The 27945-nt window shown below is 37.4% G+C and overlaps 1 protein-coding gene and 1 non-coding gene across 3 annotated transcripts; one reads left to right on the top strand and one right to left on the bottom strand.

The window, feature by feature from the left end:
* The first annotated feature begins 998 nt into the window (after positions 1 to 998).
* LOC117298098 lies at positions 999 to 1105 on the top strand. Its single transcript, XR_004519950.1, has one exon. It is a non-coding gene; the product is annotated as a U6 spliceosomal RNA (small nuclear RNA).
* A 4318-nt stretch (positions 1106 to 5423) lies between these two features.
* Positions 5424 to 27903, bottom strand: LOC117297626 (alpha-N-acetylglucosaminidase-like). Of its 2 annotated transcripts, XR_004519905.1 has the most exons (20): positions 27740 to 27903; positions 23899 to 23998; positions 21957 to 22114; positions 20955 to 21136; positions 20516 to 20734; positions 19751 to 19912; positions 19180 to 19254; positions 18191 to 18254; positions 17053 to 17126; positions 16542 to 16698; positions 15823 to 15972; positions 14811 to 14953; positions 13613 to 13772; positions 12014 to 12099; positions 10803 to 10907; positions 9979 to 10099; positions 7555 to 7661; positions 6701 to 6858; positions 5895 to 6019; positions 5424 to 5857 (listed from the first exon to the last, which is right to left on the bottom strand). XR_004519905.1 is itself a non-coding variant. In XM_033780753.1 (19 exons), exons 2-19 carry the CDS (start codon positions 23969 to 23971, stop codon positions 5961 to 5963), a joined length of 2253 nt encoding a protein of 750 aa, XP_033636644.1. In that variant the 5' UTR covers positions 23972 to 23998; positions 27740 to 27903; the 3' UTR covers positions 5424 to 5960. The 2 variants fall into 2 exon arrangements, 1 of the variants encoding a protein (XP_033636644.1); XM_033780753.1 differs by having other exon boundaries at positions 5424 to 6019.
* Positions 27904 to 27945: the final 42 nt, after the last annotated feature.

Genomic DNA, 27945 nt, shown 5'->3' with positions numbered 1-27945 from the left:
AAAGTGACTTCAATTCAATGCATGTTTTCTTAGACATAGTGTTTGATGGGAACACAGAGAGACAGGTAAGTTCAAGACATCTTTCAAGGTAAGAGTAAAAGTGTAGGATGTGACATAAAACATAAATAGTCTTTGTACACAGGATTATGAGTGGACAGGAATGGGAGATCTGTCAACTAAGCAGCCCTGCCTGATGTTAAAGCACCAGCTGTCCCTTCATCAGAGAGTCTACATAGGTTTAGGTCTGTATAGTACACCTAGAGTTAAACAGAATGCTAAGGTGCCTGATGTTAAGCGCCTGACAGTCAAGGTGAGACAAGTGCCTGACAATCAAGATGAGACTTCAGTCAAGAGGATTGTGCTTGAGTCTTCACACAGAGAAAGGTTTTCGACTAGATGGAAGACACAGAGGCGAGTTCAAGGCATGCTTTCTTTGATAGTTATCCAGAGAACTCCTGGTGATGAAGTCTTCAGCTACAACAGTCCCCAAGAGGTCCCCTAGACTTGTTTGTTTGTACACCATGCTGGCAGCAAGCTGCTCTGTTCATGGACACTGCTGTTTGTTATGCACACAACTGCTGTGCACACAATGGTTGAGTTGCCACATCAGATGCACAGAGCATGCGTGGAGGCTATTGATAATGTAAAGCTTCCTTTATTGCCTGAATGACCTTTGTGTTTCCTCATTCAACCGGCTGTGTGTGTGTGCATTAACTGTGTCACTGCAGGAAGGTATAGGCACTCTGTTAGATTTAGACGTAATGTAACAAATATGATTACATAAATTAATATTTTATCATGTTTGGAAGCTCTTGATGGAATAATTTAAAAAGCAATTGTGTAGAGAATATTCTTGTGAGTAGTTTGAATTGAGAAGTTTGAATGAATAGCTTTCAGAGCCTATGGGACGGCTGTGTGTATTTTGTACTGACGGAGCAATGATTTAGTGACTCTAAGCTAATTGCTCTATATAACTAGGAGGTGTTAACTAGTTAGTCGTGCTAGCTTCGGCTGCACATATACTAAAATTGGAACGATACAGAGAAGATTAGCATGGCCCCTGCGCAAGGATGACACGCAAAATCGTGAAGCGTTCCATATTTTTTCATATTTTTGAGTTTCCCGCTTTTTTTGGTATCTTGGTTTAGCTGTTAGAGAAGTTTGGGCCACGTATACACCATAGAAAAAAATTTTTTCTAAGATTTTTTTGTTTCTGTGAGATCAGCTGACCTCTTAGCTTCCTTTTGCTACCTCATGTGACTTTTCTGGTGGTCAGGTCATGAGGGAGCCACGTTGATCAGTCTGGATCTCAACCCCTACGCTAAGAGCCACCTTAACGGAAAAACGAGTTTCATCGGTCACCTATGAAAAACTGCTGAAGAAGTCATATTCTTTTCAACTTTCAGGGATACAACAACCTAGAAAGGGGGTTGGTTAGCCGTCCCCAGGGAGTTCAACTTGGTATCATGGGGTGTCTAAGTCCATCAGAGACCCCCCCCCAAAAAAAAAAAAAAAAAAAAAGTTTTTTTTTTTTTTTTTTTTTATATAATTTTTTTACCAGTTTGGTTTGTTGAATGCCTATCTTTGTCAAATGATATTACAATTGACGCCTAGTTTTGAATCTAGTTTAATGCGTCGTTATGAATGATGGACATCACACTAAAGGTCTACATTATTTGTTTACTTTGTATTGTTGACTTGGTCAAAATGAAGTTACAGTACAACATGCGAGATAAATCAACAAGATTTCTGTTTGACCGTTTTGGGGGAATATCTTTCCTTCGGCAGGTAAGCCAAACTTTGATGCTCCCCCCATCACAGGGCAGGCAGAAGATCGTTCCCATTAAGGCTTTATTTCTTGTAATTCCACATTTCACAACTTGCCTACATGTTGTAATCATAGAGTAAGGACAGAGTTTTTGTAGTTTGTATTAATGGTTTTGTTAGTCCTCTTTTACTTTTCTATTATATGCCTTTTTAGTTTGTCTAGTGATAGTTTGTATGTGTTTGTACCAGTGAGCTGCAGGAAATCTATTCTAAATATGTTTTTTTATGAAGGTTTTGTAAATGTACTTTTTTCTGTTACCCTTTAATATGCCATTGTTTATATTGTATTTGGTATGTACATTGTACTTTTAACCACTGCTAGTCATTTTGTTTGTATTTATATATGTAGGCCTACATGTATAAGTAGTATGATAATTCGAGAGTACAATCATGATAAAGCTGCTGTGTCTGTACATTCAGTATTGTGCATACTTTGTTCTTCCTTTTCTCACTACCAGTTCTTCCAACAGCCATCCAGACCATAAGTTTTGTGGGATACACATCAAGGTAATGTAAGGATAGTTTTTTATCAAATTAAATATATCGACGTGATGTAGGCCTACTTACTTATAGTACCCCTCAAACACACCACCCACATTCCTGGCTATTACCCCAAGGTTCCCCGAAGTACTGACCTGAGAAAATCCCATGTTGACCATGCATACGGAGCCAACAAGGTTTCAAGGTTTATTTTGTTTCCCCAGTAACATATCTAAAACAGGCAATAATATCATAATTCAAATAGTACAGTTTACATCAAGTAGCCTTGTTCTAGACAATATGTTATTTGAAAGTTGTTCCTAGGTGACATTTATAAGTGATGTTTGGTTGCCATCACACCCGATTTTGTCCATTCAAACATTATAATTGTCTTATGTTCTGATTTAGTTTTAAGAATATTACATTTTGTAAATGTCAAGCTAGTGAGATGTATCGAAAGATATTTTGCTGAATAAATCGATGAAGATGAAGATAAACGTAATTATGTGTCTATGGAGTTTTTCCTGCAATCGTTGATATGGGGGTAAGTTCCGAGATCTTTTATGATCGGTTGTGTATGAAGTCGGAGGGAACATAATGCAAATCTAATGAATAAAGGTAGAGACACCACATAAGTGGCACAAACAATTGGAATGTTTGTGTCGATGGAATTCAGCACTTAAAAATATCTGTGTTCACAGTCGACTTGACAGAAGTTGTTTGTATTCAGGGAAGATGCCAACCACTTGAACAATTGAAGTGGTTTGATTGATGAGCAAGATCAGTTGGACTTCCTTGAAAAGTGATATGTTCTGGCCCTACTTTGAGGATTTAATTTTGGAAAGTGTATTTAAACAGGTTGAAGTTCAACTTAAGTTCATATGGATTCATAGATTTTGTTTACTGGGGTGAATTGACGATGTTGAAGTTCCTTGAATCTGCGAATCACCAGAATTATAAAACTAATTATGGACCACTTCTATCTCCCTGATGACTGCTTTAAAAGTGTTTTTGATCAACTGGGTTTAGAGAAAAGATCAAGAAGTCACACACGCCTGGCTTTTACAATCGTGGTGATAAAGAAGGTGAGTTTAAAGTGAATGACGGTCATCCATGTGCCGATTATCTCGTCATCGTGGTCAGGCGAGTTCCTCGGGTAAAGAAATCCCTTTATTCAAGGTAGGCCTACCGGTAATCGCAGAATGAGGATCATGGTTGTTGATCTATTCCGTGAACTCTATTTCACAGCATGGCGACAATCTAGCGAAGATCATGGGAAACACTGATTTCAAAAGTGTATAATTGATTGTTGAAACAGCAAAAAGGACAGATGAAACCAAGTGTAGACCTAGATTGTCTAAGATAAGAGCAGATAGAGAGGAGAAAGATCCATCAGCTGAAAGATCCATCTACATGTATACAAGTCGGCAAGTTCTGCTTTGAGCATTCGAAGTCTCAGTTTTCTTAAACGTTAGGGCTGTTATAATTAAATTGTTTGCATAAACTAAAGTTTGGCTAACGTTCAACCCTAGCAGGGTTTTACTGGAGGAGTAGCTAGAACTCTGTTCCACAGGGTCAAACATTTTGCATTTATATACATAATAAAGGTCATTTGGTTGGCAACAGATGCATGTCCTCAAGTTAATTTGTGTTAACATGTTCATACTTCCGAGCAAATACATAGTTATTTACCCCCCACATAAATACATAGACAAAGTTAATGACCAGATTATCGGTGTCGGTCTTTAACTACATGTACGTTCCCTAACCTAACACTTAGGTAAAGTAACAACAAATGATACACACAGTACATCATGCGGATTGGTTATGGATTATTGTTTTATTAAAAAAAACACAAAAAAAAAAACACAACCACAATAGCCCAGAGTTTCAGAAATAACAAAACGATGATCCAGTTCAAGCATGGTTCAAGTGAACACACAATGCAGAGTTCAGTTTCTAGAGCCAGTTTTTACTGGAAAATATTATACTAACAGAAAATAATCGACAGACAAGTATTTTAATACTAGAACGTAGTTTATAATGAATAATAATGGCGCTATTCATGCATTAAAATTCCATAGAAATACAACTTTCTTAAAGTTAATTTAACGTTAATTTGAACTTATGTTTATGAGAGAGCTTTGCCAAGTCCCCCTGTTCAAAGATCATCTAAACATCCCCAACAAAAACAAACCAACAATCAAACAACAATCTAGGGTTCCGAGTCAGATTCTGATATTAATGCAAAAGGTTGATCCCATTTATAGTCAAACTGAAACATATTTAAAGGCACAATGATAAAATCGTTCGGGGCACGTGGGAAGTTAACAAAATATATATCCACTTCATTTCCTTGCATGATTGGTCTTACCACAATACCATGGAGGAATTTATTCCTCCATGACAATACTAACCACTGGCCTGAGTGGGACAGGCGGTTCAAATTCTAGATTTTAGCCGCGGATTTTGCTACGATTAAAAAAAGGTAATCTGTTATTTGATGTATTTTGTTCCATAGCAGACTGCATTATTTTATAAAAGTCGGACAATGTTTAATCTGCCATATTTAGGAATGATAAAAAATAAATTTGGACACAGAAGTAAGTTATTTTAATTATTATACAATTGTCTTAGAAAGCAAAAGGGGTACCGCTCGACAGTGAAAAACAGATACAAAATGGCAAAAGTAACATGACTATTGCAAGTACAAAATGTAGATGGGGATAAGTATGAGATACTACAAGGGAAGGCCACACAGCAGTATAAATTTCCTCAACAATAATGATGTGCTACCCTGGCCATTCATTTCTCCCTTTATAATGAATTGTGAACATCATGGATTTCGTTTCCAGGGATACAGAAGTGGTGCATTCAACAAAATTTCAACAGAGAAATCTGGGTTTTGACAGAGATACGAGATTGACAAGATGACAATCAGTTAAGGTGGATGATATACCATTCAGTGAGGTGCACTTTCTTAACTACCTAACCATAAAGGGCCCAAATTTTATAGAGCTGCATATAAAACACAAACTCAGAAAGAAAATAAACACAAACCAAATTTGCCTAAGCAGAAGAAGGTCAATAATGGGCAAAATTACCATGTCTCACGGTTTCCTGGTTATTTGCTTTGCAGAATTCTGTTAAAGGCAGGTTATAGTTTTGATAAATTGTCAAAGACTAGTAACCTCGTGGTAAATTCCAATATTATAAGCATATTTACAACCCTACCAAACTTTCTGTGCAATTGGTCAATAGTGAAAGAAAAACACCCATTGCATAGAAAAAGTATAAATAAAAACCACCAAAACAGGGAATTTGTATCTAAGTACCAAATTGTATATGAGTACCAAATTCAGCGCTGTATTCTCTTCATGTAACACAATTTACAAGATTTTTGGGGTTGAACAAAGAATTGACTAGAATGGGATTCGAACCAACGAACTCCGGATTAACGTGCCGGCACGTTAATCCGGAGTTCCCCAAAATCCGGAGGTCCCTCAACCCCAAAAATCATTTCAAAATTTACCCAGTCAGTTTCCCTTGTGGTTTATATTGATACAATTTATAAGAAAGACTATTGCATTATTGAATGGTTTGACTGGACTTTCATTAATTCAGTGTTAGGTTATCACCAGTCTGTTATCTCCTCATTGCATTTCTCCTTTGTACTTCTCATACAACATCTCAGACACAACAATTGTGTCTCCTGAAAATAGGATGAGAAAAATACATCTTGAAGGCCTTGAACTAACGAAAATTTTGCTCTAACATTATATTTATTTTGTATTTGCTTTTGATTTTGTTACCTTTCCATATACTGATCATTTCTCATACTGTACAATTTCTACCATGAGTATGGAATAAACGTCTTATTGAATTGAAATGAATTGAATTTGTAAAGAAAGAAAAAATTTACTTCTGTGAATTTCCCTGCCAGTAAATGTCCCAATAATTTCTGCGCTTGATTGATTGAATGATGGTAATTTGTTTTTGTTTTATTTCAGGGAAGTTTGATCAATAAATCTTAAAGGATTTGGGTACTTTTTGTAACACAAAACATTATGTACACAGATTTACATTAAACTTACATCATTTGAAGATAATGATAGTAGAAAGCTTACATTAAAATATTACTTGCTGATGTGCTGTAGTTTTTGAGAAATGAGTAAAACAATGGTACGAAGAGATGTTTTACATGCTGAAATAATTTTCGTCTCATAAGACAAAAATTACTTTTGTGACTTCATCACCTCTACATCACCCCGGCAAGTGATATTTTGAGGGAAGATTTCAACCATCATTATCTTTTAACTGTGTGAGATTAGTGTAAATCTGTGGACATTGTGTTTTGTGTCCTACAAAAGTACCTAGACCCTTTAAAACTAACCTTGTGGGGTTGTGGTGTACTCCGTTGTATCAAACGACCATGGACTCTCAATAGATTGGAAGCACATCTCATTGAAGTTAGCCTGGTTCCAATGCCAGCCTTCCTTCATAAACATCTCAAACTCAAAAGCAAAGTAGCTCCATCTTCGATGATAATACCTGAAAGATAAAACAACAATTCTCTTGCATAAAGCCGGAAAATAAATGAGATGTGGAACTCAAGGCCGAGCTGGAACAGGGCTGTGTTAAATTGACTCAAGGTCATCTCCCAATGATTGTTTATGGCATTTAATTGCTTTTGAATAATAACATTAAAGATTTTGGGTAAAAATAAACACAGCATGAAGAACCAAAAGCTTTGGGCGGACAGCAGATGCATATGCATATGACACAATGACTTTCCAACAGGATTAGAGAGTTTCCCCTAAAGATCCTGAAAAAGTTACCCTATGATCCACAAAAAAAAAAAAAAAAAAAAAAAAAAAACAGATGTTAAAGGGACACGTTGCCTTGGATTGGTCTAGATGGTCCATGAAAATCGTTTGCAACTGTTTGTTATAAAATCAATATGGTTAGAAAGATGTTTTAAAAATAGAATATAATGATTTTGTGTGGTTTTCCTTTTATTTTGCGAACTTACCCGGTCGGCCATTTTATGGAGTCAAAAACTTGACCAACAAAATGGCCAACCGTGTTAGTTCAAAAACCATGCAATTTCGAGGCATGCATTTTATAACACAGTTTCAAACGCTTCTCATAGACCAACTCACCTGATCCAAGTCAACGTGTCCCTTTAAATGCAGATGTCTACAAGCAAAATATGAGTGATATGCAGTTAATGGGGTGAATACTCACGATTTCACGAGGCCAGCCCACTGTTTATTTGCATAATCATTAATCTCAGCGTGGGGACCCCATATGGTAATCTGGCACCGTGCATTATACTGCAACCATTTCTGCTCCTGAAAGGAATAAATAGAATAATAAATACTACTAAACAGTGCTCCAGTATAGTGCTATTTCAAGGAGTATGATCATAGTGCTTAACAATCGAACCATTAGCACAAATATATACACCAAATTGTGAAAAATAGATGAACCAAATTAATCCTAAACAAATATGGAGACTTGAAACTTTTAACTTACATCAAATTCTCAAGGCTATATTTCATAAAACTTTTGTATTCTTACAGGATTTTCAAACTTACTACATTACCACTTAAGGATGGAAAAGGTGTTTGGGAACAGTACATAGCCAAGTTTTACAAATGACAAATATGTATCTTTAAACACATTGATCTGTGATAACAATTCTGAAATTCTAGTCAAATTCTGGAAATAAATAGGCCTGGCTATTAGTATGTAATATAATAAAATAACAATAATAACAATAAAGACATTTGTAAAGCACCTAACGCAAAAAGCCTCTATACACATGAAGAACAAACAAATAAACAATGAGAGAAAGACACAATGACAAATAAGCAGATCATAAATAAGCAGCTTCAAACAAATGATTTTTTTAACGGAGATTCTAAACATTGTAAAGAACTAGCCTGGCAAATATGCACAGGAAGACTATTCCAAAGAAACGGTGCAGCATATAAAAATGATCTCTAGCCTTAAAAAACTAGTAGAATCTTGGGGATGATCGTTAAGTTTGAGTAGGGGAATAGTGGCCCTTTTCACACTGTAACTCTTATCCCCATGGACAGCCCTGGGGAGGCTCGTGATTCGTTTGACCACACGAATACTTCATGGTTTTACCACTCACCCCTACTCCGAAGCAAGGGGGTGGCTATTCCCCGGGGTAAGCCCATTTGGTGGCAGACCGGGGAAGACCAGGGGAAGACCGGTTGCAGACCAGGGGAAGACCGGGGGCAGATCAGGGGAAGACGGGGGCAGATCAGGGGAAGACGGGGGCAGATCAGGGGAAGACCGGGGGCAGATCAGGGGAAGACTGGGGGCAGATCAGGGGAAGACCGGTTGCAGACCAGGGGGAAGACCAGGGGCAGACCAGGGGAAGACGGGGGCAGATCAGGGGCAGATCAGGGGAAGACTGGGGGCAGATCAGGGGAAGACCGGTTGCAGACCAGGGGGAAGACCGGGGGCAGACCAAGGGAAGACGGGGGCAGATCAGGGGAAGAGTGGGGGCAGATCAGGGGAAGACCGGGGGCAGATCAGGGGAAGACCGGGGGCAGACAGGACAGAATTGTTTAGCCAGTTTCCCATTGTATGTTTTGTTTTTATATGGTTATTTATACACTGGCTTAAAATGGATTAATTTCTAACAAAATTCCTTCCCGTCACATTTCCGTCCTGTCGCATGTATATCATAATTAATCCTCCAGTAATTGAAAGAAAGAAACATGCAAAAATTATTCTTTTTCTGTATGTTAGAGTATGTGAGGGTATACTTGATTATAAAATAAAACAATGAATTTAGTTGCATTAAATTTGATAAAAAATTTAAAAGATAATTGAATGTTTCAAACACATGTTTCTATCGATCCGTCCTGTCGCGCGAATAAATTTGTGTTACTATGGCAACAAACTAAATACTATTCAATTTTTTTGGGAGCTTGCTTGGGTCAGTTGGTTCCTTGTTTACACACCATAAATTAATTTGTGTTTTAATGGTTCTATTATTAAATTCCGTCCTGTCACACAAACGATACTTTTGGCTTTGGCCCTGCCGGGGCAGACCAGGGGAAGACCAGGGGAAGACCGGGAAAAGACGCAAGGAAGACCAGGGGAAGACCCGGGGTAAAGCAATTTTATAGTGTGAAAAGACAGGCCGTTATTAACCTTTGGGAATAGAGTAGTGTGAAAATGGGTACTAGCAAGAGTTGAAACTTTCCTAGTTGAGTATGTTTACCAATAATACTAATACAAAATTAAAACAATAAAACACATTTATATATCGCCAAATCCATTTAAAAAAAATGCTCCCAGGTGCTTTACAAACAGATATACTAAAACATTAAACCACGAAAAATAATAAATCATGAATAGGTCCAAATTAAGATCCACATAATGTGATCCTTAAACAATAAAGGTAAAAGTATAAGATATATATAAGCAATCAATCACAACAGTAAAAAACCATGTAAAATATAAAGATCCTGAAAAAGTTACCCTTAGATCCACAAAAAAAAAATATTTAACATGAAACCAGTTAAAAAAACGAAAAAAGGAAAATGCACAAATCAACGATAACAGCCATTGAATCATTTTCAAGGGATCGTAGAATTAAACCTACTTGGCAAATAAACGAACCTTAACTGTTGTACCCAGTGCCTTGGCCGACTCCAGCCAGTTACCTAGCAGCCAGTGAGAATCGGTTCCCAGGAGAGTATCCATGTCCAACAGTACATCAAGGAACTTGTTCAGATTGGCACTGATTGTGAGGAAAGAGATAACTCGAATAAAAAATAAAGACCTGTAATGTGAAACATATCCACCATGCTGGGTGTTCAAGGTGCAGTAAAAACCAAAAACAAAACAAAAGAAAAACAGACACAACAAAATTAGTCCTTGAAAACCTTTGACATAAGACAAGTTTTGAGAAGAGATTTGAATTTTGTGGCACAAAGACATGATCTAAGATTAAGTGGTAGAGAGTTCCAGATGCGTGGCGCAGCTGAAGAAAAATATATAAGTAGTGAATCTTCATGGCTTCTGTAGTGTCATCAGTGTTAGCATGTAGGCTTGGGCTGAATTAAACAATTATGTTATAGATAATGTGGTGGGTTGAAGGATAATACAAGTAAAAACTCACATACTATACATTACACAAAAATTGTAGTGAAAATTTAAACAAAAGATGGCAAGTAAAAGCAAGACACAAATGATATATCTAGAACCATCGTATTAAAACCAAGGCCACTAATTGTCAAATGTAAGCAGAAACATCAACCAGACAAGATGAAATGGGGAAAAATAGCAAAATAATAAATACAATAAATAGATGAAATATGAATTTGTACAAATTTGAAAAAGGAAAGATCGAGGCCCGGTTGACCAAATCGACCCACTCACTTCCTCTTGTCCCTCCTCAAGTCAGATCCTTCGACTAAAAAACATGGCCCTCACCCCCTTACCTCGCATATGATATGTTTCGTGCAGTATAAGCTGCCAGGAATCTTTGATAGTAGACATTGGAGAGGTCCTGAAGCACTTGACGTCCAACGTCCACCAGGTCATACCTGAGGCGAAAGAAAAAGCCTCATTCCGTAAACTGTTCAGCTAAAAATATCGCTTAAAACAAATTTATTTGCAAGGCAAAGTTAGGAAGGGAGTCAGCTATATGCAAGGTTAAACGGTGAGCATACTGGTGACCTTTATCTGCTAAGCAAACCTCTGTAAATTTCTCTCCAAATGTTGGTGTTCAGCAGCTATTCAACATCAGCCAATTTCATAAAACTCTCAAACACAACAATTTACTTGCTTTGCACAAATAGTTACCAGCCAATATACCATGTAATGTACACCTCTTGTGGCTAGTTCCCTGAAGATTTTGAATTTGCAAACACATTTTTGTAAACAATATGTTTCTGCTAAATAAATAACAACAATTTATGACCTTGCCCTGGTCCCTTCTCATATCGAGTAACTCCTGTTTTCCATATGTAAAGGCATCTCTATAACGTACATGTAAACTTCTACCAGAAAAATCTTAGGAGGCACCAAGTATCAGGCATGCTTTGGCAATCATCTTTACTGCTTCAGCCAAGTATCAGGCATGCTTTACTGCTTCAACCAAGTATCAGGCATGCTTTACTGCTTCAACCAAGTATCAGGCATGCTTTACTGCTTCAGCCAAGTATCAGGCATGCTTTACTGCTTCAGCCAAGTATCAGGCATGCTTTACTGCTTCAGCCAAGTATCAGGCATGCTTTACTGCTTCAGCCAAGTATCAGGCATGCTTTACTGCTTCAGCCAAGTATCAGGCATGCTTTACTGCTTCAGCCAAGTATCAGGCATGCTTTACTGCTTCAGCCAAGTATCAGGCATGCTTTACTGCTTCAGCCAAGTATCAGGCATGCTTTGGACATTTAAAAAAATTTTCCTGACAAAAATAGACTGTATTGAATTAGCCGTCACTAATAATATATCTGCCCTACAACATGGCATTAGTGCGCGTGTGCGTGTAAGTGCTGGTGTCATATAAGTAAAACCCGGAACGCTGCGTGTTGCATGCTTCATTGAGGCCTACAAGATGGCTACTTCTATAGCAACAAAGAGGTTATTCAATACGGTATATAGCCCTGACTCCTCACAATTAGCATTGCAGGCCTACTATAATCAGTACCTGAAGAGGTCACTGCTACCCAGTTCCGCTGATGCATTAATCATAAGCAGCCAAGCCTGAGCAATTTCTGTCCAATCATACCATACCTACAACAATAATAATAATTTATTAAACTTATATTGCACTCTCACCAGGACTAGTCTGTTCGAGGGGTTATTACATAAAAATTCAAAGAAAAAATTACACAAGAATAATAAGTACATTAGAAATTACAACATCAAAATTTACATGCAGTAAACGGTCAAAAGGGTAATTATATAAATCCAAGAAAAATTTAAAGGCAGTGGACACTATTGGTAAATACTCAAAATAATTATTAGCATAAAAAATTTCTTGGTGACGAGTAATGGGGAAAGGTTGATGGTATGGAAAATTGTGAGAAATGGCTCCCTCTGAAGTGCCATAGTTTTTGAGAAAGAAGCTATTTTCCACGAATTTGATTTCGAGACCTCAAGTTTAGAACTTGAGGTCTTGAAATCAAGCATCTGAAAGCACACAACTTCGTGTGACAAGGGTGTTTTTTTTTCTTTCATTATTATCTCGCAAGTTCGATGACCGATTGAGCTCAAATTGTTACATGTTTGTTATTTTATGCATCTGTTGAGATACACCAACTGTGAAGGCTAGTCTTTGACAGTTACCAATAGTATCCACTGGCTTTAACTAATGATATTTTACAAGCACATCATACATCACTAACTGCTTTCTTGAAATGGAATGTTTTGATCTGAGATTTGAATAAACTTAGTGAGTGTAATTTACAAATATTAGGTGGCAAACTATTCCATAAAAAGATGAATGCAAGAAGATCTACATTTAATGCAAACCAATTCAAAAAGTGCATGGGAAAAAAAATGTGTACAGTGTAATTCACTTGGCGAAGAAAACACTTTATAAATAAATAAGAAAAGTTGATTCCCTAAGAAGTTGAATACATTATGAGCACTACAGTTGATAACTGGTACCCTGTACCATTTCTCAATAAAATATTAAATAAAATTAGAGACCTCAGCTTGGGTCTCAAATTCAAGGCATCTGAAAGCATACAACTCATGCGAAAAGGGTGTTTTTTCCACTATTCTCTTGCAATTTGTCTACCAATTGAGTCCAAATTTTCACAGGTTTGTTATTGTTTGCATTTATTAGGATACACTAAGTGAGAACACTGGTCTTTGACACAATTAAAAACACTGGACACCTTTGGCAATTGTCAGAGACCAGTCATCTCACTTGGTGGATCTCTACATGTAACAAACCTGTGAAAATTTGGACTCAATTGGTTGTCGAAGTTGCGAGATAAAAATGGAAGAAAAAACACCCTTGTCACACAAGTTTGTGTGATTTCAGATGCTTGAATTCGAGACCTCAAAATCTAATTTTCTGAGGTCTTGAAATCAAATTCAAATATTTTAGTGAGAAATGACTTCTATTTCGAAAACGACGTTTCATCAGAGGGAGCAGTTTCTCAAAATGTGTTTTACTATCAACAGCTCTCCATTGCTCAAAATACCAAGTATTTTTTTATGCTAACCATTATTTTGAGCAATTACCAATAGTGTCCAGTGCCTTTAAAGACTAAAACAATTATGAATGACTCACGGCTGGCTGACTGGTTAATGAGGGCCTCAAAACTAGGGCATTGTGGTTGTGATTTGTGATCCCCTCAACTAAGTTGTAGATCGTGTCTTTAAGAATCCTCCATGCAGCTTGTGTATGAATGGAAAATGATCCATAGCGTCTGACTGCGTAAGAATCAATCCTGAGAAATACAATCAAATATGAAAGTCAAACATAGTAAATAGACAACTTGCATTTGGCCATCATCTCAGGGGTCAAACAATGGCAAATAAGTGCACAAATAAATGTTTTTTTTTAATACATAATAATATCAATATTAATAAAAGTGGCTCGCTTTTTTCTGTATCTTTCCCTGAATCCCTTTCCCCTCTTTTTTTCTATAAATGGATATGTATTTGTTTGTACTTGTTTATGGCTCTGAAAAGATCTGGTTTGGATTGAAAGGTAAGGTCATCTACTCTTCTCATTATTTTAATAATAGTGGCTTCTTATATAGTGCTCATATCCATCTCTCAGTGAATTTCAAGACGCTTCACTATTCAGTTTTGTTCCTGCAAGGTATGTGGGACTACAGTGGAATTATAAGACCTACTCATTTTACATAGCATCATGTCAAGTTTTACAAGGTGCTGTGGTGCAATATGTTGCCAATCAAACCAGGAACCCTGGGGCGAACCCCTTCTCTTCATGATAAGTGCACGGGGTATTTTTACGTGCGTTCACAACACACAGGACCAACAGCTTTACGCCCCATCCCAAGGACAAAGCATCATGGTCAAGTGCTTACCTTAAGACACAGGTGTCATGACTCTGATCAGAAACACCACCGCTTGAGTCTGGCGCTCTTAACCGCTAGGCTATGACAAACCACAAGTTATGTCTTACTAGCCCACACTTTGCATGGTGGAAATACGATATAGAAAGGCTTGCGGTAACACCATGTAATGACTATCTCTAATGAGTTGGGGTGGTTCTGAAAAGAACTGTTGGTTTCACCACTTTTCAAGAGTTGAAACCAACGGTTCTTCTCAGAACCACCCCAACTCATTAGAGATAGTCATTACATGGTGTTACCGCAAACCTTTCTATATATAGCCCACACTTGCACCCCATCCACTATCAAACCCCATAAATGCTCAAAACCAAATCTAAAATCGAAAGTTATCTTTCATTAGGCATGCAATTGTTTCCTAGCTAATCACTATCATTCTATGCTCACCATGCTGTGATATTTACAGGAGCATTGCGCCATGCAAGGTCGTTCATGAATGCGAACATGACATCATTTTGATTTATGCCTTCTGGAGTGAGACCGGTACCCATCATGGTGGAACCAGGGAATAATCTGCTTGTAAACACAGCCTGCAATCAGAAACAGAACATAAAACTGTAAATGTGAAGGCTATACATCTACTGACTGAGAGGTGTTACAAGTTGACTTCTCTGCTTTAACAAATATCATTGTTAACTGCTCAGCAAAAATAAACAGGATACCAGTCATAGATGGTAATGTACACATATACATTGGAAGGGCATTTTGGCTGGCAACCTTATTCTGTCAATTGTAATGTGTTTGTGTCAAGTTAATTTTTGTGCTTAAGCAGCTCTAGTATTTAGATGAAAGGTATGAAAGGCTGTGCCCAATTTCTTCAAGCTGCTTCTAAAAGGGCTGTTTTTACTATTACATCTAATGTGTATTAAGCCCTGTATACTCTGTACTTTCCCCGAGCAGGTAATTCACTTGGGTGGGATTCAAACCTATGACCTTTGCATTGCTAGAGCAGATGCTTACATAGACCACCGAGCTAGCCCATTGGCTAGAGGCACTTCAATTAGGTATACAGGTTTATTATATTTACGTTTTTTAGGCCTAATTATTGGTTTATTTCATTAAAAAGAAACATAAAATAAATGTACAGTATGGCAACCTATAGGTTGAATTGCACTGGTTCAAAATATAAAATTTCTTTAAAAGTATCTTAGAGGTTTAACACAAAATTGGTAATAAGCAAGAATCATAAACAATAAAAACACCAAACAATTAGCCAGCACAATACATTATTGTGACTTAATTAACATAACCAAAGATACACATTGTTGATAGAAAAACCATCATTACAAAATCCATACAGATCACAGCTGGATTTAAATAAAAACAACAAAAACGTAGGAAAAGTACTGGGCCGATAACAAACGATATAGTGATGAATGACAGAAATGTTACGTCGTACCTTATTGACAAAGTCCAGTCTACCATACAATCCATGGTTACCACCAAAGTTGTGAAGCATACACCAGATAAAAGGCTGACCATAGAAGGAATTGGTTCTGTCATAAGCAGGCCCAGTGTCTGCCGCTAAATCCAATACTATCATGTGACCCTGCAAATAGAAACAACTTCCTTAAACATGGTGTTTTGACCCCTTCCCCGGGCGTCATCACATGATAAATGCTATAATAATTTGATTTGCGGTAACACCATGCGTTCATCTACTTGCCAGGTAGATTGTGTTCTTTGGAGAACTGTCTTGCTTTATATTCTACTACCGCAGAGTAGATTTTTGGAATTCAGCACACTTCTTAGTTCTGAAAAGAACTGCCGTGCTTTTTAATAACTGATAAATATTGTTTGTACACTACATCTTCACATGCAAATTGACTTCAAACATAGGCAGACAGTAGCCCCCTGCACTGTTACAGCAAGACATCAACATCTAACGATAACGGATTGCAGGGGTTGTGTGTTCCAATCCTACCCAAGTAATAGTAAGCTTGGGCAATATTTATTCACAGGACTCAGAGAAATTATTGAGGGACAGTGCTGATCACACAATGGAACGACATGAAAACGAAAAATAATTGTAGACTGATGTCACAAATTGGTATTTTGTAAACTTTACAAGATGAAATGTGACAACAATACTAATGAGGACAACAAGAAATAACTTGCCAGTGGTACACCTAGTAAGAAAGCCTTGATGCGTTCTTTGTACCAATAACTTGCGTTGTTAAACAACCAGCTCTGCATCAACCAAATCCCACTGGGGTCTGCTGATGTTATCGTCTTGTACACGTTTCTACTGGAATTCGCTAAATACTGCAGATCACTGGATGGAAGAAACAAGAAAGGAAACTAAACTAAATCAAACATCTTTTTGTGCTGCTTATTCAAGGATTTGGGTACTTTTTGTAGCACATAAAACACAATGTCCACAGATTTACAATAAACTTACACGCATTGATAAAGATGGTAGATAAATATGGTGGAAAGCTTCTCTTAAAATACTACTTGCTGAGGTGCTGCAGTTTTTGAGAAATGAGTTAAACAAGTCACAAAAAAAAAACTTTTGTTTTTAAAATCCTAAATTGTTCCTCACTACTCATTACTCACTGCTCACTACTCATTACTCACTGCTCACTACTCATTACTCACTGCTCACTACCCATTACTCATTACTCACTCTGATAAGGGAGCCATCTCATTAAACAGGTCAGTGTTGTAGACATGATCAGTACCATTGTATTCTGATATCATCTTAAAGACACAACAAGGGAAGAACATTACAACCCTGAAATTTGTCCATTCATTCTGATTTGGATGACCCTAACTCACCCCTTGTATAGAATAGAAGAATAGAAGTTTTATGGTTTTATTGGCAACCTTATGAAAACCGTTGGACTAAAGGGTCTATGTACTTTTTGTAGGACAAAAAACACAATGTCCACAGATTTACATTAAACTTACACAGTTAAAAGATAATGATAGTAGAAAGCTTCCCTGAAAATATTACTTGCTGAGGTGCTGTAGTTTTTTTAGATATGAGTAAAACAATATCATGAAAATAATTAAAAATCTAACTACACATTATGTCAAAGAGCATTGTTACCAAATCTATGAAGTAGCAATAAAAGTATACATTAACAATTTTAAAAATTCAGAGAACAACCAAGACAACTAGAAAGAGAGACAACACAAACTAAAAGCTCAAAATAAATAGTTATATAACTACAGCTGGCTGGATGTCAAATTACCCAAGTCGCCAACAGGATAAGTGAATGGTTGCAAGATAGAATTCTAGTTTAACAAAACAATTAAATTTTCACATCCCTCCTGATAATTCAATGCCTTGATCTATACTAGTTCATTTTTCATTTCCTACATGTAATTGATACATTCTTATGGCAGATTTGTATGTCAACTACAACAGAACTTCCATTCATAAAAATAGTGTTGTGCAACGAAGGAGTTTATTGAAATAGTCTTCCCATAAATTTAAAGCAACTTGCTACAATCAGTACATTTTCAAGAAAACTTAAACATTACTTGTTAGATACATATCTGAATGGCATCATAATCTAATGCTGTTCGTTTTATTCAGTTATGTTTTTTTGTCTCAGCTGTCAGCTTGTGTATACGTGTGCGTCTGTTTTGTCTGTCAAATAGGGAATAGAACAAAAGTAACGTTGATTGCTTGACTTTTTCCTACATATTGACTAATGTACTGTGATTTGGGTGCATTGATTAATTATTTGCTTTTGTACAATGTAGTATCTGTTATTTCCGAGTCAGTATGAACAAATGTTTCCATGGCAACTCACCTCTTTAATGAATGCTCTCCCAATCTGCTGGTACAAAGGCTCTGAGGGGTCTAGAAATTTTACACTTTCAGGAAAAAACACATACAAAATATTAACTTCCCAATAATATACTGACTATTTACCACACAAATAAATACAGAATGGTATTCCAAATTATTAGGTTTTGAGATTACTGGCTCAATGCTTTAAAGTCACATGACAATTCTCACTTGGTGTATCCCAACATATGCATAAAATAACAAATCTGTGGAAATTTGGACTCAACTGGTCATTGAAGTTGTAATAGAAAAAAGAAAGAAAAACACTCTTGTTGCACATATTTGTGTACTTTAATAAAAGGCCTCAGTACTAAAGTCTTTTAGTGAGAAATTATCTCTTAGTAACTTCAGAGTGAGCCGTTTCTCACAAGGTTTTATACGAACAACAGCTCTTAGTCTTATTTGAGTAGTTATCAATAGTGTCCAGAGCCCTGTATAACTCACTGGCCAGTTGTTTTGTTAAATTTCCAGCCCAGACACATCATGGAGAGTAAATGGCTGTCAGAGCAATAATCTACAGTCAAATCAAACATGGATTCTGCTCAAGACAAGCATCTTAACTAAGCCTGGGCTACCTGTGTGACTAGTGTCGTAGTCGTAGCTTTTGATTCATTAGTCGAGTCATGACTACTTTTTTTCAACTACTCAGTTAATCGTGCCCCCACGACTACTATAAAAATAGTCGCAACTACCTGTTTGATGAACCAATTGTGTCCCTCACGAATATTCATGACAACATTATTTACTTACGAACAAACATAATAAGACATCAATCAGTGACACAATCCTTCCATCCTTTCAGCGTAAACTGTACTATATTGCACCTGCAGCAAACACGACGCAATTTGTCTTGGGAAATAAAAATGTCACAACTAATGTCAAAGTCCCTACTATTTGAGGTATCAATTTTCACTAGTCGTCCAGGCCTTTTATAAATAATTGAGAACTTACCAACAGTACTTTGGATCCTCGCTAACAAAATGCCCCCACTTGGTCATGGTGGTTACTTTGGCATTGGGGAATAGCCTGCATTAGAAACATGTAGCAAGAAGATTATAAGTAGGGACCATTCCACAAATGTACAATGGAAAAAACTTTGATTTTGTCACACCAATAAGTTTGTTTTCTTAATCATTCTTATTTCCATTCTTGTTACTAATACCAAAATAATTACAGTTTTAACGTCACATGTTTTGTGAAGGCTATTTGGGACCCGTTTGCACTGAAAACACAATTATGAAGGAATATAGCTAAAACCCATAGACGCTGCTTCTACTACAATGGAACAGGGGCCGACAGTGGGCCAATTGTGTGCCAAATGTGGGCTAAACATGGCAGGATCTCCATGGGCCTGGTTTGGTTGGAGCTGGATCTCCTAGGTCGGGAAGCTACTTTCTCTCTCAACACTTCTTTTGAACTTCAAAATAAGCGTAGCTGGGTCGATGCCGATCATAAGCAACACAAACGTCTTATTCAGAACAGAATGCTGGGTGAACGTGGTAAAACGGACTAACATACAAACCTTGTTATAGCATCAGGAACGTGTCCACCAAAAGCCGGCAAGACAGGTGTCATTCCAAGTTCCCTCATCCTCGTCAAGATCTGATGTTGAAGCTGGAGCTGATTGGCATGCCACGAGGGAGTCAGGGGACCGCCCCAGCCTTTCATGTTCCCCATGCGTGCCCTGAAGGATCAACATGGATAGCTCAATGTTTATGTCAATGTAACCAAAGTGAGGCTGAACGGAAAAAAATAGTCTGGCCCCTCTTGCTCTTGTACAAAGGGACAAGACGGACATCTACACAGAGTCAGTAGTAAGGTCTACAACCCCGACTCCCATGAATGATTTACTGGGATTCTTCTTCATTGTTTAACTTCCTCTACTTTAAATATTTAAAGTAAAAAAAAAATTAATGGCCTGACATTTAGACCCTAGCAGAGTCTTTCTTGAAGGCTAAATGACAACACAACAAACATGAACAGGTAACTCAATGTAGCATAAGCAGTGAAGTAGAAACACATGAAAAGAGAGAAAGAGAGAGAGTCAGAAACAGGGAGGTAATAGGCTGATGAGAAAAAAAAAACTTTGAGTGCAAAGCTAGAAAGCATGCGAGCCTGAAATCGAAGCCCAATTATTAACATTTATCTTTGGCTTTAAAAGGGCTAATCCGCAATCTGAGGCATAATTATATGGTTATATCATCATTTCTTTTAGAAATTGATCTTGAAAAAAATATATATATGTATACATATTTTGTTTTTCACATCCCTGAAGAAAATATTTTACCATGCAAGGAAAGCAGGTCCGCCAAAGTGTGTGTCCAGTTCTTCCTGGGTGAATCCCATCTTAAGATAGACCTTCTGCCAGATCGCCTCCTGGGCAGTGAAGGCAAGAGGTAGGTTGATTCCATTCATTGCCATCCAGTCTATCTCATGCTCCCAACGAGTCCAATTCCAGAAGGCGAAGGAGTAGCTGACCGTACAGACATTCTGGTAGTACCGGAACCTATGCAATAAGAGCGTACATTCATTAAAAGAAGGGTGTCATGGCCGAGCGGTATCAAACTTAAGTTCTATTGGTTAAGTCATCAAAGTGTGGGTGCGGGTCCTGGTCTTGACACTTGTGTCCTTGAGCAAGATACTTTATACTATAATTGAGCAATGGGTATTTGAATAAAGGTCTATTGTCCAAGTAGTGACAAAGTGACAAATGAAAGAATGTAAACCTGTTTGGACTGGTTATCTTCACTGCTGGTTGGACTTTAGGTAGCGGTGATGGCACCTTTACTTGATCCCCTGCCCAGGAGATGTGGCATCCACAGTAATTCTTCAAGTAGTGATAAAACCCCCATGCCGCTGCAATGCCTGTGGTACCGGTGATGTTGACGAAGCCCTCTTGTGTCACAATCTAAAAGCAAAACGACAGAATGGGCAGATCGTGTAGAGTTATACATAAAAACCAGAGTGCACTTGTGCACAAACGCAACGTCGGTAAAAAGGAAGACCACTGCACCTTTATTTGAATCAATTTCAAGGAGCTAAATGTTTATTGTAACAGCATCAAGTAGTCTTAAGTTCAGAAAGTTATCAAAACTATAGTCTGCTTTCAAGAATGCATGATCCGTTCCTTTTTAACGCCCAATCAAAATGCAACTTAAGACAATGGACAACTTTGTTTATTGTCAAAGACAGGTCTTCTCACTTGGTGTAACTCAACATTTTGCATAAAATAACAAACCTGTAAAAGAAATTGAACTCAATTGATCGTCGAACTTGCGAGAGAATAATGGAAGTAAAAACGCTCTTGTCACACAAGTTGTGTGCTCTCAGATGCCTTGAATAAGCCTTTTTGGTGGACAAAATGCTACAACACTATAAGTTTTGTGTAAATTTGTGTTTATACATCTAAACCAAACAGTACACTCCTATCACGTCCGTCATACCTCAAAAAGGCTTATTTAAAACCTCAGCTGTAACTCGAATATTTATGTGAAAAGTTACTTCTTTTTCAAAAGCTTTGTTACTTAAAAGGGAGTCATTTTTAACAATGTTTTATACTAACAACTGCTCTCCATTGCTTGTTACCAACTAGTTTTTAAGTTAATAATTATTTGGAGTAATTACCAATAGTGTCCAGTGCCTTTACATGTTTGTGGGTTATGGTTAGCCTTGTGGAGTATTGAGGGGAGGGGGGGGGAGGAAAGGGGGAAAAGGTTGCTTATTCTTACCTGAAATGTATCAAGGTTTGGTGGTCCTAAGGATGGGTTGACTAGAATCTTGAATTCATTGGCTCGATTTGGTATGAGTCTCTTGATCAATGCAGTAACGGCCACAGCTTGATCTTGACTTGATGTCTTTGTCTTGATACGAGCTAAAGCGTGAAACGCTGAACAAAAACAACAACACCCCACCATTTACCAATCTATATATTCTTGGCAAAACTTTAAGTTAAGAAAAGTCTGTTTGCTGAAGAGTCAATACCATTTATGACATTTGCTTGTTATAAATGCAGGCTTTGCAAGTTTTCCATCTAAAAGGAAACTTTGACCTGTGCCTAGTGATGGAACTCTCAAATTTGCAACACATTTGTGTATGGTGGTGGCTTAACTGTGGGAAAAATTAAATGTGTATGCGTGTACTAGAGACGTATACACATTCAAACTGGGGAACTATATAACAAAAGAGGACATTAGAGTCCATCCACAATTGGAAAACGTGTACAAACCCAATGGTAGCTGTTGCAAACAAAGTTACAGTTTAAACAAAAGAGGGACATAAGGCGCCTTGTAAAAACCTCCCGGGCGTTCCTCCTCTGACAGTCTGCGGACTGGACAGAAAATACCGCCGTTGCTAAGGACCTCGGACAGTCCGCGGAAGAACGGCCATGTGCGTTGAAGCGCGGCAAAGTAAATGAGCTATCCTTGCCGGGCGCTATTGTTAGTATAACAATAAGTCTCATGAATAAACAAGTTGTATTTTCAGGTCATGAATATCAGCAGCTTGGACGCGGACCGGCCGTGCTCTTCCAGAACAATACATTTTCTACTCACGAATACCATCCTCCTGGAAGTGGACAGGCCGCACCGACAAGACAATTACACCATCCAGCGCATGTGATAATCAGGGAACAATTTCGCCTGTATCACATCGCAATTTGTGATGCAATTTTGATGATTTGCTATGCATCGCAAATGTTGCTATCCAATTTGCGAAGCATAATTTGCAACATTTATGCTTGATACAAAAATATCGATTTTTAACTTGAAACCATTCACATTTAATCAATTTTCCCGCAAGAAAAACGATGCTAAATTAATAAGAAATCACCGCCGCCGCGACTACTAAACGTTTTCTTCCATGATGTTTAATACAATATGCTGCTCTGGCAGTAGGGCAAAATCGACCAATGAAAACATTGTGTATATTTGTTTATTGGTGACGGTGACTTGGGATTTTATAAATAAGAAACTAATGTTTTCCGCTTGGAAAGTAAGAACGAACAGTTAAAATTGTCCCCTGGATACTCTGACCCACTTGGAACGGAGTTTGCACGTAGCCTGGAACTTTTGTCAGTCGAAGCCGGGAATAAAGACAACCATTTTTCAAATTCATGTTTTGGTTATGTAGGCCCAACCAAGTCTTAAAAATCACACATTGGAGGAAATGGATTTTAGTTACACATCCACCTACGTTCCTCCGCGGTTCCGCCGGTCAGCTCATAAGCTGGACCTTACAATGGCGGACCGGTCGCTCCGCGGAGCCCCCGGAATATTCATGTTTATTGACATGTAAATGAGCCGTCGTGGCCGTGGACATGCCCGGTTGCTACAAGTTCTTTTGTTACAAAAATCCGCGGACTCCCGCAGAATGCACGCGGAATGGAACGGCTTGGAGGTTTTGGCAAGGGGCCTAACAGGTACACAGTTGCAGGCGGATACAAGCTTGTAAATGTGTGTGCTGCGTAAATCTATTAGCCTTTTTTAGGTATGGCGGACGTGATAGATGTGAACTGTTTGGTTTATGGTTTTATGGGTGTACATGTATACAGACAAATTTGTAGTTTTGTGTCCAGAATATATCTCAAAATTGCTTTTGAGTAGTATCATACGAAAAACTCAGTGTACAATATTAAACTTTAAAGGGTCTGACAAGAAGAAAAAGGCAAGTTACCTTTACAATGACAACAAACAGAGAGAATGAAGACGGACAGTAATATGGACATGAAATGCTGACAGTACATCATGATGGACTGGTGATAAGCCTTCAAAATCTGTGGAATATATAAAGCACAATCAAAAACTCGTCATCAATCAATGCATGCGCACATAAAATTTCCAATAGACCTTATGCGTTGGCATGGGCCTGATACTTCACAGAACGGAGGCGTTTGCCTCCATTCTCCCCCGGTGCCATTGAAACTTTGCAAAGGTTTTTCTTTAAAATTCACATGCAGTTTTACAAAACTCTTCATTTAAAAAAAAAATCTCAAGATAATCCTCCTTAATTTTAAAGCCTAGGTTCAAATATTTCCCAACAAAAAGAACGGTTTTAGTAATGACGCACTACTGAACACTCGCATTTTTTAAAGTGAATTCTCTAAAGACAAACGGTTCTTGTTGCAATGAAACTCAGCGCGTCGGCTTAGCTGGAAGTCGCACATGGACTGCATATTATAATTTAACCTGTTGAAGTTAATTTAAGTTGAAGCCTTATTTGTAGTTAAATTTGAACTATCCACTCTACATGCTAAATGAAAATCTTAAAACAGTTTTGCTAATTTCTCATAAACTTTAGCAACTCAGCAAGTAACATTTTAAATTGAGGAAGCTTTCTAGTTCTATCATTATGACCATTCTTAAAGCCATTGGACTCTTTCGGTAAACAGTATTGTCCAAAGGCCCACACTTTGTGTTTCACAATTTATATCGTAGGAGGTCCTGTTTTCGAGGTGTCCCTAAAATCGTGGCAAATCTTTTACCTCTCTGTGCGCAATGTAAACAGTCCCTAGATAAAAATTGTGTGGTTGTATTTGCCAAGCAAAGAGTCTCCTCTCCCTTGACCAAAACTTAGAAACACGTAAGGCTCCACTGGATATTTGCACTTGTAAATGCAAAAAGTTTGGTATTTTAGGCATTCAAGGTAAAAAAGTATGTCATAATGTTGAGGCCATAAACAAATATTTGCCCACTGAAAAAGTTTCATCAAACACTATTTCAATTCACAATTCATGATGATCAAATCATGTGACGGAATATTTTGCTGAGCATTCTGGAAAAAAAGATACAGAGGCTTAAAGACGCCATGTGCCTTATATAAATTCTAATATTTTTGGAGATTTTTATTTTTTAACCCTCATATCAATGTTATTATTAATATTAAAATTTAAACATCAGCTTGTTGGTTCAATTATCAGTGTTTATTTTTACGCTTTATTATACATATTAAAGGCAGTGGACACTATTGGTAATTGTCAAAGACCAGCCTTCACAGTTGGTGTATCTCAACATATGCATAAAATAACAAACCTGTGAAAATTTGTGCTCAATCGGTCATCAAAGTTGCGAGATAATAATGAAAGAAGAAAACACCCTTGTCACACGAAGTTGTGTGCGTTTAGATGGTTGATTTCGAGACCTCAAGTTCTAAACTTGAGGTCTCGAAATCAAATTTTTTGAAAATTACTTCTTTCTCCAAAACTATGGCACTTCAGAGGGAGCTGTTTCTCACAATGTTTTATACCACACACCTCTCCCCATTTATACTTGTCACCAAGAAAGGTTTTATGCTAATAATTATTTTGAGTAATTACCAATAGTGTTCACTGCCTTTAAGGAAAAAAAAATTAAAATAAAAATCAGATTTTAAAGCCAGTAATTATTCACACTTTTTATTATTTTTTTATTTATTTTATTTTAACCATGGTAACTTTTAAAATTTAATAAAAAAATATTTTGAATAAAATGAAGACAACTGCTGGCTATAGAGTCATACACAGAGTCTCAAAGAACACTTGTAGTCACTGCAGATGTTTCTTCCATGTATGGCTTCACCGGGAAACCATACTTTCTTGTTTGCCATGAAAACAGGAAAAACTCAAAACAAATGGGGCCAGTTGAAGTCATCAAAGATCGGTGTGTGGTGTGAACACTTCAATGTCCATCAAGTTTTAATATGTTTGCATACTTAATATAAACAAATGAAGATAATTAGGGCATCGGTTGATATATGGCATCATTATTTTTTTCCCAATTCAAAGAAAAAGGCATAGTACCGTGAAAACTGGTAAGAGGAGGATATATAAAATAGGAAACCTGTGAAAATTTTGGCTCAATCGGTCATCGGAGTCAGTAGAAAACAACGGCAAAACCCACGCTTGTTTCACCGTGTCATGACCTGTGTTTAAAATAAATCCGTAATTCTCGATATCGAGAATTGATAATTGTTTTAAAGTTTTCTCAAAAAGTAAAGCATTTCATGGAATAATATTTCAAGAGAAGTCTTTCACCATTTTACCTTCTGTAAACCCTGTAAGTTATTAGTAAATCTGTGAACTGTTATTTTTTTTCTGTTCCCAAAGCGTCAAATGGCTTTAAACCAACTCCTAGAATTATGAGGTTCGTTCCGCTGTCGTCTCCTGTACATTTAACGGGAGACGATAGCGGAACAAACCTCATAGTTCTTAAGTAAAGAGTATACATTTTATAACGTTAAACAGTTTAACTGTGTGTTCAACTCAAGTTAGTTTAAAAAGTAAGTCTGTGGATGTGTTAGCCCACCTTGTTGAGCTGTTAATGGCTCCGCTTTTAACATCGATCTCATCACTGTTGCCAGTGATGAGACCGATGTTAAAAGCAGAGCCATTAAACAGCTCAACAAGGTGGGCTACAAACTTGTGTGTTTTTGTGTCCAAAAAGTACCGAAACCTTTTAATTCTTTTTCTTCTTCCTTTAAAGTGCTGCTTCAGAAAATTTGAAGATTAAAATTTAAACATCAGCTTGTTGATTCAATTATCACTGTTTATTTATACGCTTTATTATAAATATTAAGAAAAGAAATAAAGAAAAAAAGAAATAAAAATCAGATTTGAAAGCCAGTAATTATTCACACTTTTTATGATCTTTTTTATTTTTTTATTTTTTGCAAGTTACCATGGTAATTTTTAAAATTTAATAAAAAAATATTTTGAATAAAATGAAGACAACTGCTGGCTATAGAGTCATACACAGAGTCTCAAAGAACACTTGTAGTCACTGCAGATGTTTCTTCCATGTAGGGCTTCACCGGGAAACCATACTTTCTCGTTTGCCGTGAAAACAGGAAAAACTCAAAACAATTGGGGCCAGTTGAAGTCATCGAAGATCGGTGTGTGGTGTGAACATTTCAATGTCCATCAAGTTTTAATATATGTTTGCATACTTCATATTAACAAATTAAGATAATTAGGGCATCGGTTGATATATGGCATCATTATTTGTTTCCCAATTCAAAGAAAAAGACATAATACCGTGAAAACTGGTAAGAGGAGGATACATGGTGCAAGTAAAAACTGGCCAGCAAGATTACTAACTAGGTGAGACCCTCAGTGCATTCTTGAATGCATCTAGAGAGGGTGAGAGTGCAGGGTCTGTCTTCAAGCAGTTCCAGTCCCTAATTGTGCGAGGAAAGAATGATGATACATAGACCTGATTGCTGTAGTGCGGGATGTAGAATAGAAGCGAGATCCATGTCTTCTGGTCTGGAATTGTGGTTCAGCGAGGTGTGCTTGCCAGTTGATTTTTAATGGATGTATCATACTTTATTTCTTTATTTTTACCATTCGGCAATCTTCCTATATCCTCATGACCTCAATCCTGCCACCACGTCTTTTCAACTCAGTTTTACAAAAAGGAATATCTCAGTCAAAGTTTAGGTAACGAACGAAAAAGTGGTGGCAGGATACGGAATTTTTTTTCCGCCATTTATGATTTATTTGTAATTGTACTTTGTAGTCTTACACGCACAAAATACTTACAAATTCGTCTCTATTTGCAGCCTTGGTTCGTACGACGTTCAGTACAAGGTCCGCATTGATCTAAATACTAGAGGTTTGTTCCTGGTTCGAAGCTACCGATGCCAACTTTGCATCTACATTCAACAACTCGCAACACAAAAGTAAAAGCCATACAATACAAGGTCAGGCAGCAGGCAGCAGAGCGGAGGATTCTGCAAAAAAACAAG

The sequence above is a fragment of the Asterias rubens genome, chromosome 12, assembly GCF_902459465.1.
Source record: "Asterias rubens chromosome 12, eAstRub1.3, whole genome shotgun sequence".
NCBI classification, from domain to species: domain Eukaryota; kingdom Metazoa; phylum Echinodermata; class Asteroidea; order Forcipulatida; family Asteriidae; genus Asterias; species Asterias rubens.
The sequence above is the reverse complement of the archived record's forward strand: the minus strand, read 5'-3'. Positions and strand labels throughout refer to the sequence as shown.